This window comes from Porites lutea, chromosome 1 (genome assembly GCF_958299795.1).
Source record: "Porites lutea chromosome 1, jaPorLute2.1, whole genome shotgun sequence".
In the NCBI taxonomy this organism is placed as follows: domain Eukaryota; kingdom Metazoa; phylum Cnidaria; class Anthozoa; order Scleractinia; family Poritidae; genus Porites; species Porites lutea.
In genome coordinates, this window is record NC_133201.1 from 59,633,278 (window position 1) to 59,646,671 (window position 13,394).

A 13,394-nucleotide genomic window follows, 5' to 3' on the forward strand; every position below is an offset into this window, starting at 1 on the left:
ACTGCATGCCATGGTGCGCGAAGTGGAGCACCGACACCAAGGCAAGGGCGTGGCCTAATTTGAACCCTTACACATCCAATGGTTACCGTGTCGGCGCGAGTACATGGACGTCGTGGAGGTGATACTTGCCAAGAGTCAAGGAGAGTTGGTCCAGTTCGGCGCGGGACGCACCCTGGTCACCTTCCTGTTCGAACGAGACGTATAAAAAAGGCGCGTGCCTCGGGTCATGTATCACATCATGTGGGGAGGCAGTCTGACGCGATACCGTCCACCACCCCTGCCACCGCAGGATGGACGAGGACTGAAGAGGGATTTGCTGTTTGATGTGGGCGGACCCATTCTGTCCAATTTCGCGAAAGCCGGCGCGAAAGCCATGGGACAAGGGATAAAAGAAAACTTGAAACGCAAGGCCCTTCCCATTCTCGCGACGGTGGCCAAGAGGAAGGCGACCTCGGTGGGTAAGAGAGTAGGGACGTCGTTGTACAAGAAAGGGGCGAAACGCTTACGCGACGTGCTGGGTGTGTGAGAGGATGCGTCCACGAAGGTTGGTGGTGCAATCCAGGCCTCGTTATCAACGGAGCGTACCCTCGCCGTTTGCACGACAACGAGGGGGATGGATTAGTGCCAGCGTCCCCAAACCCCCGGGGTACGACTTGACGAAATGGTTGTTGGCCCAACAACGTCGAGGTCGCGCCCAGCGCGGTGGATGGTTCAATCCTCACATCCCCAAACCGCCAGGCTTCGGCCTGCCCAAATGGGTGGCGGCCAGGATGCGTATAAAACGACCACGCCGCCGCTGAGGAGACGCACTCCTCCTCCTTTGGCGTCATGAGTAGTTTGGACATTTTCTCGGTCCCTCCGACCGACTACGATCTGCAGGGGTATAAGATGGTACCCTACCACAAATTGAGTACCAGCATCACGCCCATGAAGTTCTCGGTGCAGGCCTTGGAAGATTACGTGGATTTGAATCGTAGTTATTTCGTCATCGACCTGCGGTTGTATTCGTCGTCCCAGAACGGCATCGTGGCCGATGCCAATGCGGCGTCGGATGCCAACAACACCCGGTTCGTGTACGCCGTCAACAACTTGGCCCACACCATCTTCAAGCAGATCAACTTGCGGTTCAATGGCACCCTGATGACCGAACAGACCGACACGTACGCCTACTCGGCCTATTTCCAGACGCTGCTCAACTACCACCGCGACGATGGAGAAACGTTGTTGCAGCCTCAAGGTTGGGTCAATTTCTTGAACGTCACGGCTTCGCTGGCCGCCGCGGGCAACGACGACGACAAAAGTACCACCAATGGCTGGGCCCACGGCGACACCAACCTGCTCAAGACCCTGACCACCCCGTTCCGAAACAACAACGTGGTCCGTTTGGTCATGCGACCGTACCTGCCTGCCTTCCACACGGGCAAGATCATGGTGCCCGGGGTGGAAATGAATTTTGAGTTGCACTTCAACAGTCCCGATTTCTACACCTTTAGTACGCTGACCAGTGGTACCGGCGTCAAGCGGTACGTAACGTTGCGAGAGCAAGATGTGGACATCACCTTGCACTTGTGCCGACTGAACCTTAACCCGGATGTCTACGGGTCCCTGGAAACTGAGCGCAAGATCCGCAAGCAGGTGGTCAGGTACCCGGTGGTGTGTGATCAGATTCGCTCATTCACGTTCAACGGGACCACCACCGTGTGGCAGCAAGATAATTTGTTCTTGGGCAGAGTCCCCCAGCGCATGATCGTGGGGATCTTGGACAGCACGGCCTTCAATGGGGACAAAGAAAAGTATCCGTTTGCCTTCCAGAAGAAAGGGGTGACGTCCGTGCGTCAGTTTATCGAGGGGGAAGAGTACCCGTACGTCACCCTGGAACTGAACGGGGCCAATGACCGCAAAGATCGACTGGGGTATTATCGGTTCTTGGAAGCCGCCGGGGCCGTGCCCAAACATCGCGAGTTCATGGTCAAACCGGACGAGTGGGGACAAGACAAGAATTGTACCTTGTTCATGTGGAACAACGTGCCCAGCGGGGATGCGGATGGGTACAAACTCAATCCCAAGCAGACCGGCAACGTGCGTCTGGAGATCAAGTTCAGAGCGGCCCTGAATGCCAACATCACCATCTTGGTGTGGGGCGAATTTGAAGGCGTCATCTACATCGATCACTTGGGTGCCGTGACGTATGATAACAAAGTGTAAAGGGTCTCCTGGGTTTAGTTGAACGATGGAACTGGTGGCGTTGAGTGATCGTCAATTGAGAGCCTTGGCGCTCTCGGACCCCGAGTTGAAGCGCGTGTTTCAAGGCGTCTATCCCTCCGATCGATTGCCCGAGCATCCTCCCAAGACCACCCGAGGGGCCTACATCGTCAACACGGACCCGGCCGGCGAACCGGGTCAGCATTGGTTGGCCCTCTGGACGGAAGAGGGGGTGTGCGAAGTGATGGACAGTTACGGGTTGCCCTTGACCGTCTACGAAGCGCCGGGATTTCACGAATGGATCGCGCGGCATTGGAAATACGTGGTGCGTAGCGACAAGACGTTGCAAGCCTACGACAGTCTGGCCTGTGGCCATTATGTTTTTGCGTACCTGCAAGACCGCGTGCGACAACGGAGCCTGTTGGAGTTTGTGGAAAGTTTTCGAGACGGCGATTACGTGTGGAACGATCATCGCGTGGGGGAACGCGTCCGTGACTGGATCCAGAGTACACTGCGCGACGTGGGCATGGACGAACCCGATGGACCGGATACGCAACGCTGTGTCTCTCGACGTTGTTTATTTCCTTCATTAAACGACTCTTGACGCTTGACCGAGGTGTGTGTTTTTTATGGGTGTCCCACAAGGGGGAGACGGCGGGAAAGGACGACTATATAAAGGGGACGGGACCCAGATCCAACGTGGGTGCGGGGGACCTCCGCGCGAGCGGTCGGTCCGACCTCAAGGGTTCTCTCCCGGCCGGTGGTGGGTACGTCCGGTATTTCCATAAAAATAGTACCACCCTTGACCACTGCATGACCGAGTCTGGCCGCGGGGGTTCTCCGTACTCATTTCCCCAGGGGACCTTAGCTCAGTGGGTAGAGCAGCGGCTTCGCCAGCCGTGGGTCATCGGTTCGAGTCCGATAGGTTCCACGCCACGTCGTCGCGGGCGCTCCATAAAAAACCGGTGCGCTCGCGGCGACGTGATTTTTTTGGGTGAGACAATGATTACGCGACAAGATAAGCGACGTGTCCTGGAAGCCTTGGACGAACGTCTGTTGATGGAACTCGTGATCCATCCCGTGGACGCGTTTTGCGACACCTGGGATTATGGACACTATCGACTCTTCCGTCGATTAACGTGGGCCGGCGATTGGCTGGGGTTGACCCGAGCGTTGAACGCCTGCCCGGAAACCGCCGTGGTGGAGACCACGCTGACCCTGATAAAAGACGCCTCGCCGCGATTGTACGCCATGGTGTCGACATGATTCGACATCCCTGCAACACACTGGTGGGCGGCCCGTCGGGGAGCGGAAAATCGACGTGGACGCGCCGTTTGTTACAGCACGCCGATCAATTGATGTACCCCCCTCCTCGGGTGAAACATTATTGTTACGGGGCCTGGCAACCGGCCTTTGACGAGATGAAGCAAGAGAAGGTGCAGTTTCACGAAGGACTGCCCACGTCGGAGGAGTTGGACCAATGGTTCGGTCCCACGCAAGGGGGACTCTTGGTGTTGGACGATCTCATGGACGAAGGCGCCAACGACAAACGCGTGTTGGATCTCTTTTCCAAGCACTCGCATCATCGGAACATCAGCGTCCTCTTCCTGTGCCAGGATCTATTCCCGCCAGGCAAATTCGCCAAAACCATTTCGCGCAACGCCCATTACATCGTGGCGTTCAAGAACCCGCGGGATCAAGTGGGCATGCGCACCTTGGCGCTGCAAGCCTTTCCCAACGACTGGTCTCACGTGATGAACATCTTTCGCGAATGCACCCAGCGTCCTTTTGGCTATTTAATGCTGGACTTGCATCCCGCGTCAGACGATCGGTACCGTCTCTTCACCAACGTGTTACCGGAGGAAGGACCGACGGAAACCTATGAACGTCAAGCATGAGTCGACGGACCACCCCCTCGTCCGACGAGTTTCGGGACGATCTGGATTTCGACCAATTGACCTGGGAGAATGAACTGGCTCGAGAACGGGCGCGACAACAGCGGAGACGCCAGGGAGGTCGGCAACGGGACTTATCGGAACGCTTGGAAGGGCACACCACGCCCTTGTCGGTGGGTGTCGGACGGTCCCCCCTCGTCACGCCCCGTGCGGTGCGAGATGCCTTGCAACGAGCCATGGACCTCTCGGGCATCCCCACGGCCCCGCCGGCCGGGGTAGGCGTGGCGCCCAATGTCTCGTCGCCGAGTTCGGGCGTGCCCAGCGTGACGGCCATCCGGGCCGCGACCCAGGACTTGCCGTCGCCCACGTTTAGTCCCCGACAAATCGGTGTCATGGAACAGATTCTTCGAAATGAGGTGCCCGAAGATCAAATCGATGCCCTGTTGGACTCGGTGGGGCTCGACTTTAACCAATTGACCGATTACATCGGCCGACGCCCCCTGTCGCCCACGCTCACTGCCCGTCAAATCGACGTCATGGAACAGATTGCCCGAGGGAATTTTCCGCCCGGGCAGATGGAGAACCTGTTGACGTCCGTGGGTCTCACCAAGGATCAATTGAACCAATATATTACCAACCGTCCCCCGACACCCCGGACCCCTTCACCAGCCCCGGCACCGCGAGGACGAGGTCGAGGTCGAGGCCGGGGACGCGGCGGGGTGCCACCCGGAGGGGGTGGCGGGGGCGACGATGGAGGCCCGCCCGGCGGCGGGGGTGGCGGTGGCGGCGGCGGGGGCCGTCGTGGCCGTGGGCGTGGGCGTGGCACACCCCCTCGACGAGCACGGATGAATCAAGACGAATTACGACGTCAGATGGATCTGTTGGCCGAAGATGCTCGTCAACGGTCGGTGGGGCGCCGCATTGCCGGCATCACGCATACCAATACCGTCACCACGGTCTACAAGGATGGAGGCGAACCCGAAGTCTATCGCACCTCGTCGCGTTTGTCCACCCCCAACACGGTATAAAAACAGCCTCAGTTCCTTACCCCATCACTTCGCATCATGGTACGACGCGGACGGAGACGACGACGACGACGCTACTACCAACGAGGGGGAATTTTACCCTTTCTCATCCCTCTCGCCATGGCCGCCGAGAAGGCCGCGCGCAAGAAACGCCTGGGGAAAATCTCTTGGTAGTAGGTGCAAGCGAACCAGCGCCACCGAATGTTCAAGATGACCGGGGCCAAGTAATCCTATAAAGACCCCCTGGTACGTTGGGAAAAGGTAGGAGGACACCATGGTGCGACGCCTACAACGACAACTGCCCTTTTTGCGGAGCGTGTTGCGAGAAGCCGACCAGCACGTGCGACGGGAACGATTGCAGCATGCCAATGCCGATCAAGTCAATGCCATCAGTGAGTTGGTGATGAACACCTTGAAAGGGAATGTGACCGTCCCGCCTCGACTCTTGGATCAGTTGCGTCCGCACAAGCAGGCCTTGCGCGAGATGGCGCGTCGCAAGCATTCCATAAAACGGCGACGGCACGTCATGATGGCTCAAACTGGGGCGGGTGTGTGGCACGCCTTGGATCGCGTGTGTCGTCATTGCCTGTCAAGATGAGTCACGGACCGTACCAGAAAAAGTACCTGGTGTCCCCGGCGGACATGGAGCGACTGGTGGACCATTACAAAGGCACGTTGATGGAGAATTCGCGGTTGACGCATGCCGCGCGGTTGGCGGCCAAACAACACGTCTTGTTGGCTTCCCCCGAGATCCCGCCGGCCACCAAAAAGATCCGCCTCAAAGCCCTGGGACCCCAGGTGCGTCGAGCCACCAGACGCGTGCGGACCATGAATTTGCCGGCGGCCGGAGTGGCGGCGGGGGCCGACGACGACGACGACGACCAGTTTGCCCAAGGACCCATGGAGACCTTCTTGAAAACGCTTATAAAAAGCAGCACGCCCCAACCCAAGACCACACCCAAAGGGAAGCCGAAAGTTCCACCCAAGCCGAAATTTCTGTCCAAGACACCCATCTCGTTACCGGCCGACGATTGGGAAGAGGAATTGGCCACGCCCATTCCCAGTACGTCCAAGAGCAAAGGCAAGTCCCCTGCTCCCACCCAGAAGAAGAAAAAAATCCGCTTCAGTTATCATCTCCCCAAGGTGCCCAAAGAAACGCAGAAGTTGAAACGTCAACCCGGCTGGAGCGAGTGGGGTGAAAAGGTGCAGCGGAAACTCGATGGCAAGGACTACTAGACGCCGCCGCCGCGCGTCGCGCCGTGGACGGCGCCGCCGTCGCATGATCGGTCGGGGTTTGGACGTCCAAAAATGGTTGGGCAAGACAGGCATCGAATTTCATTGGCCGGGGTATCAATACATGGGCCCAGGCACCCATTTGGAGAAACGTCTGAAGCGCGGGGATCCCGGCATCAACCGGCTGGACCGCATTTCCAAACAGCACGATATTGATTATTCTCGGGCGCGCAATCTCCAGGACAAGTGGAAAGCCGACGACAAGATGATTCGCGCCATTCAAACCCTCCCGGGAAAAAAGACCATGACCGAACGCGTCGTCAAAAAAATAATGCAAGCTAAACGTAAATTTAAACTGTAACCAAACATGTTTATTGTCTCGAGGTTGTGTAACTAAAGTAGAGTTCTAGTGACCTATTAAATATTACATTTCACACTATACAGTTTACATCTCAGTTTTTTTCATCGCGTCACACTTGAAGATTGTCACACTTAAAGATAGTCCCTGATTCCCGTCCTGGGCTCCTTAAGAGCATCCCTCAGCTTGCCAATCGATGGGGTCTGACCATTCGGGCGGCATCATCACGTACATGACTTCCGTGGCACTCAAACCCACATCTTTATCGGTGGGGCATTCACGTAACATTTTCTGGCACTGTTCACAACGACCGTACACTTTAAAGACAGGACGTACTAGTATGTCGTCATCGGGGACAATGTCCGCCTCAGTTAACAAGATTTTCAAGAAATCGAATGATGGATGAATCTTGATTGCTGTTGGTAGAGGCAGCATCTCCTTCGTCAACCCGCAACAAATCATCGCCCGTAATTCGATGGGTTCCGGGGGCGGGAGGGTCTTGGTTTCCATGTTGTACTTGGTAAGGTAAGAAAAAATGCCCAACAACCGCTTGCTGATCTTGTCGGAATTGCCCGTCGTCAAACATCGGAGGAGCGCCGGCAGTTCCTTCTTCATCAGGGTAAAGTGCCACGAGGGGTTGGGTAAACAGTGTTGTCCGTGCCTGAAGACGGGCCCGGTAATTCTGTCATGGCAATAGGGACAAAGGACCAAACAATTCTTGGACAGCAAAAAGCCAAACCAAGCACGCACACAGCTGTGATGTATGGACCGGCCACAGCAGGGCATGTACTGAACATCGGAGGGTTCGAGCTCCTTTCGGCTGACTCCCAAGGAAACGAGCGTCTGGTCCACCAAGTACCGTCGAAAGATACTTCCCACGCAAACTACGCAGCAGCCATCCCGTGACCCCATTTGATGAACGAGGCCTGCCGGACTACCTCGACTCTTTATACCTTCCCTACCTACTTCCAGACTCCCCCCTTTAGGCCCAAAAACCCGGGGGGATACCCCCCCATCCCCCCTGGGTTCCCCCTTCCCAAGAGGGCCTCTGGGACGCCCTCTTGGGAAAACGACCTTCTCTTTATAAAAAGAGCCCTCAGCCCTTCAGCACTTCATCGTATTCCGGGCTTCGCTCGAGTCCGATGCGCTCGAATTGGCCAAGACAAAACCGGGAGCCTCCTGTGGAGCCGTCGTCACATCCTGCCAGGCGGTTTTCATTCTCTTTGTAAGAAGCAGTTGTTCCTGTGGAGCTCACATCCTGTCAGGCTGTTTTCATTCTCGTTGAAAGAAGAAGCTGTCTCTTCAGGAGAAGTTGCAGACCTCGAAAAGTGAATGATCCTCTCCAAGGCTTGCCACGCCTTAGTTGCCTTTGTCTTGTACATCTCCCTCATTTAGTTCCCTCCATGCCTTTGGAATAGAGACAAATAGCCAAGCCATACTTCTGTCGTGGAAACGGATGCCTTTGGGTGCAGATACCTGGTTTCCTGTCTGTATTTTCTTCGTCACTGCTTTCGTCATCCCTTTGTGTTCTCTGTACTCTGTTCCTCTGACGATGGCCGATGGCAGACGTCCAAGCTTGTCCTGTACTGCTACCGTCTTGAACAATCCCGTGGAAGACTGTTTAACTGCTGTTGACGTGATCCCGTCTGATCCTACCATTGCCGCCGCCTTGAATGATTCGGATGAAGATGCCGCTTGTTTGGAGGTTCTGGAAGCCTTGGAAGATCCTGTCCAAGCGGCCCTGAATGATAGCGCTGAAGAGGCGGCTTGCCTAGAGGCTCTCCAAGCCGTCGAAGCCGACCCATTGCCTCTCGAATTCGAACTCGTTCCCCACGTGGATCGTCGAGTCCGTAAATTTGGACTACATCGCCGTGTGTTTACCACGCGCCTCGTCCAACGGGGAGGTGCCCTTCGTCCCGAACTGATTCCGCGAGACCAGCTTCCATCTTTGTTGGATCAAGCCCTCCAGATCGCCATCCAGCGGCAAGTGTTAGACCAGCCGGGGGTGCATGAAAACGACCATCTGATGCTCAACATGTCCAGCAACAGACTACAACACGCCTACCAGTCTTCCCGGGTCAGAGTCCGCGATTGGCTCCAAGACACCGAACCCGCCCAAATGATGATGCAACAAATGTCCAACATTCTCAACTCCAACGAGAACTTTGCCATCGATGATAGCTTCCATATAGAAGTCAGTCATATCCGAGACAGTGGAGTCGGGTCAGGCAGTCGCGGTCAACGGCCCGGCACCAAACCCATTGAACAGTTGTTAAAAAACAAAACAAGTGTCGTACGTATTGAAAACAAAGACGAATTGTGTTGTGCCCGAGCGTTGGTCACCGCCAAAGCGTTCCGAGATTGGGGGTATCGTGACAGCCGGTACCGACACATTTTAAGGGGAGGACCCCTTCAAGAAACCCTCGCCCGCCAACTACACAGACGGGCCCGTGTACCCGAAGGCCCTTGTGGCCTAGGAGAACTGAACTTATTTCAAATTGTATTAGCCGACTACCAAATTGTGGTGGTGTCCGCCGACCATGGGTATCAAATTATTTTTAAAGGCCCTCGCCAACCCGAGGACAAACTCCTCTGCCTCATCAAAGTCCAGGACCATTACCATGTATGTCATTCGTTGAGTGGCTTCTTTGGCAAAAACTATTTTTGCCTTGACTGTGAAAAATCCTTTAACAGCAACGATTTGCAACATCACCGTTGCCCAGGCCGGAAATGTTCCAGTTGCCACCAAGCCCAATGCCGCGACTTTTCCACAGCAGCTGGCCCGGCCGCCGTCCTATGCCGAGACTGCAAGCGCTTCTTTTTCGGCGCCGACTGCCTCCTGAACCATCAGACGCATACCAGTACGGGGCGTGTAGCGCCCGTTCCTCAAGCATCCCTCTGCAGCACCCACAAGCGTTGCCCCAACTGCCAGACATTGTGCAAAGGATCAGCCGTCCAACGACACAAATGCGGGTATGGCAAATGCCCATCCTGTAAAGAACAGGTGCCCACAGACACCCATCGATGTTACATACAGCCGATCGTAGAGCAGGCACGCCCCATTGGTCCACGCAGCCATCGTGGAGCCGCCGCCGGGTTGGCCACCCTCCAAGCCAATCTCAGTGAGGAAACCGAGCCTGATGAGACTGAGACTACAACCGTCTTGCCCCATCCATTATTCCTCTACTTTGACATTGAAGCCCGCCAAGAGACCGGCGAGCACGTGGCCAATTTACTGTGTGCAGAAACGTCCGAAAGTGACGAACAGTTTACCTTTGCGGGAGACTCCTGCATTGAGGCCTTCTTAGACTGGGCCCAAACCTTGACGCGGCCCCCTAACTCGCACGTCAAACGAAAAGTCATTTGCCTGGCCCACAATTTTAAAGGGTATGACAGTTACTTCATTTTGGAACAGTGTTACAAACAGTACGTGAAACCAGACCAATTGGCCAATGGGGCCAAAATTTTGTCCCTGTCCTTAATGGGACTCAAGTTCCTGGACAGTTTGTCTTTTTTGCCAATGCCTTTAGCCGCGTTTCCTAAAGCCTTTGGATTACAAGAACTGAAAAAGGGGTTTTTCCCCCATTTTTTTAATACCCAAGACCACCAAGACTACATTGGACCTATCCCAGCCCAAGATTACTATGACCCTCAAGGCATGTCGCCTGCCAGAAAAGAGGAATTTTGCAAGTGGCATGCAGAACGCCGGGCCGAACATTACGAGTTCCATTTTCAAGAGGAACTCCTTAGTTACTGCCAAAGTGATGTTCGCCTCCTCAAAGAAGGATGTACCAAATTTGCCGCCGAATTTGAACAACTAGCGGGGTTTAACCCGTTTGAACATTGTGTGACCATCGCCTCAGCCTGCAACCGATTTTTTCGCAAACATTGTTTGACCCCTCAGACCATTGCCTCGGAACCCATTCGAGGCTGGCATCACAAAGGCAAACCTTATTCCCGAGCTGCCCTGGAATGGCTCTATTGGCAAGAGCACGTGGAACGAGAGGCCCGCCATGCGGCCATCACCCCCGACGAGTGGGACCACCATGACCTGATGGCCCAAGCCTATCCTGACTACCCGCATCCGTTTCTGGAAGAAGATTACATTCAGCATGCCAAAAACAAAGGTGAAATGACGCTCCTGATCGCCTGCCAGCCCATGCGCGTGGACGGTTACAATCCCACCAGTCGTACCGTCTACGAATTCCACGGTTGTTTTTTCCACGGGTGCCCTGCCTGCTTTCCGAACCGCCATGTCCAGATCCGGATGCACGATCGCCAGACCATGCATGACCTGTACCTTCGCACCCAGGCGAGAGACCAAGCCATCGTTCAGTCAGGGTACGCTCTCCAAACCATGTGGGAGTGCGAGTGGAAACGTCTCAAGGCCAGCCGCGAGGATATCCAAGGGTTCGTGGACGGGTTGGAGCTCGTAGACCGCCTAGAACCTCGAGACGCCTTTTATGGGGGCCGTACTGAAGCCGTGACCATGCATGCCGTGGCTGATCCAGACCAAGGTGAATCCATTCAATACTTGGATTTTACCTCTTTGTACCCCTGGGTCAATAAAAATTGCACGTACCCTGTAGGGCATCCAGTCATCCTGACAGAACTACAGTCCACCGACCTGACGCCGTACTTTGGTTTGGCCAAAGTGACCGTGCTGCCGCCGTATGGGTTGTACTTACCCGTGCTGCCCTACAGAGCCCAAGGCAAACTCCTCTTCCCGTTGTGTCGTTCCTGTGTCGAAGCCGAATTGGTCAAACCCCTCCTTGAGCGTAGCTCCCGCTGCAGCCACACCGATGCAGAAAGAGCCCTCACTGGCACGTGGTGCACGATTGAATTGGAAGAAGCCCTTGCCCAAGGCTACGATGTATTACAAGTCCACGAGATCTGGCATTTTCCGCACACTTCGACCCAATTGTTCGCCCAATACATCGACACATTCTTGAAAATCAAACAAGAAGCCGATGGGTGGCCAGCCAGCGTGGGTACAGATGAATTAAAACGACAGGAATACATAGCAGCCTACCTGGAACACGAAGGAGTTCAGTTAGAGTATGCGCAAATTGAGAAGAACCCCGCGAAACGAGCGTTAGCCAAATTGATGCTCAATAGTTTTTGGGGCAAATTTGGCCAGGCCAGCAACAAATCGCAAGTGGAAGCCATCTCCAGTCCAGCCAAGTTTCATCAACTCCTCAACCAAGATGATGTCCACCTCCACGCCATCCGTGTGGTGAACGAAGAGATGTTGGAAATCGTCTATAATAAGATTGCGGAAGCCGCACCCATCCAGCCTCACATCAACATTTTTATCGCCGCCTTCACCACCGCCCATGCCCGTCTGCATTTGTATCGTCAAGCCTTGTTCCTGTTACAGCCCCAGCAAGTGTTGTACATGGACACGGACAGCATCATTTACAAACATGCACCAGGGCAACCCACCCTCGAGACGGGAGCGTACCTGGGCCAGTTCAAAAATGAATTAGACGAGGGAGATACCATCATGGAATTCGCCACAGCGGGTCCAAAAAATTACGGGTACATCACTCGTCAAGGGAAAGTCGAGTGTAAAGTGAGAGGTTTTTCCCTCAATGCCCGCGGTCAAGAACAATTGAACTTTGACATTTTAAAACGCAATGTCCTCGACGAACTTCGGCATCCTCAAGCCCAGGCCAGATCCATCCCGATCTTCAACCCCCACAAGATCGTGCGGGATGACACAACCAAGCGACTCCAAACGAGGACCGAAATTAAGCGCTATCAGTTGGTGGCGAGCAAACGCGTGGTGGATCCCAGCACCTTTCATTCCTATCCGTATGGCTTCACGCCCGCTCCACAAGATTAAAGGGAAAATACACTGTCATTAACACTGAAGTTACCATTAAACCTTTTTGAACATTCTACCTTTTGGCGTCTTTGTTCTGCTCCTTCCATATACCCAAGCGCAAGGATCCTCGTTGGTGAAAAGCCTTCTTCCTCCTACCATGTTCCTCCCCTTCCATAATCCTCTCCAAGGGCCGGTACTCCATGATGGGAAAACCCCTCGGACTTTGCACTCCACTTTGCCTTTTTGGGTGCGGTAGCCGTAGTTTTTGGGACCGGCCGTGGTGAAGTTGACCCCATACTGCGGACGAGTCGCCCTGCTTCGCATTCCATTCGCAACCTCGGCTTCTTCTACGCACGGAACGTAATGTAAGGGGAGCACAAGGCCATTTTTCCATCGTTCTGTGGGTCCTTCTGCGCAGCTTCCTTTTCTTCTGTTGGTGGACTTGGAGTTTCACCCCCAGTTACAGGGCTTTTTTGGTGTTCCTGACTACTTGGAGAAAATCGTTGTGTCAAGGTGTTCCATCTCCATTTCACCAGGATTTCCAAAGCAGCCACTACATGTAAAACGGCAACGGCTCTCACGGCAATGGCCCATTTTGAATCCTCCATGCAGGTCAATTTTTCTGGCAATCCATTCTCTCCATCTCCTCCAACAACATTCAAGTTTCCATGTCAAACTTCAGCACTTCAAACAGCAACAGAGTGCAACTCCTTTTGCAATCCAGGCCTGTTTTTTGGAGTTCTTTCGTAGTAAGCTTCAGCCAACGTTCGTCCAACTCGCTTTCTTTGCGCTGCTCCTTTTTGTCGGATACATCCATCTTGGCACACCTCCATGCGTCGATGATTTCCTTT

At 54.7% G+C, this 13,394-nt stretch overlaps 3 protein-coding genes and 1 non-coding gene across 4 annotated transcripts in view; all 4 read left to right on the forward strand.

Annotated features, from left to right (window-relative positions):
- Window positions 1-13,394, forward strand: part of LOC140923688 (LYR motif-containing protein 2-like) — a 246,979-nt gene that overhangs the window by 125,618 nt on the left and 107,967 nt on the right. The window lies entirely within an intron of this gene.
- On the forward strand, window positions 889-2,205 carry LOC140933180 (uncharacterized protein F54H12.2-like). The gene has a single exon (XM_073382696.1). It carries the CDS (start codon window positions 889-891, stop codon window positions 2,203-2,205), a length of 1,317 nt encoding a protein of 438 aa, XP_073238797.1.
- Trnaa-cgc (transfer RNA alanine (anticodon CGC)) lies at window positions 3,061-3,133 on the forward strand. Its single transcript has one exon. It is a non-coding gene; the product is annotated as a tRNA-Ala (tRNA).
- LOC140933190 (uncharacterized) lies at window positions 3,465-4,100 on the forward strand. The gene has a single exon (XM_073382706.1). It carries the CDS (start codon window positions 3,465-3,467, stop codon window positions 4,098-4,100), a length of 636 nt encoding a protein of 211 aa, XP_073238807.1.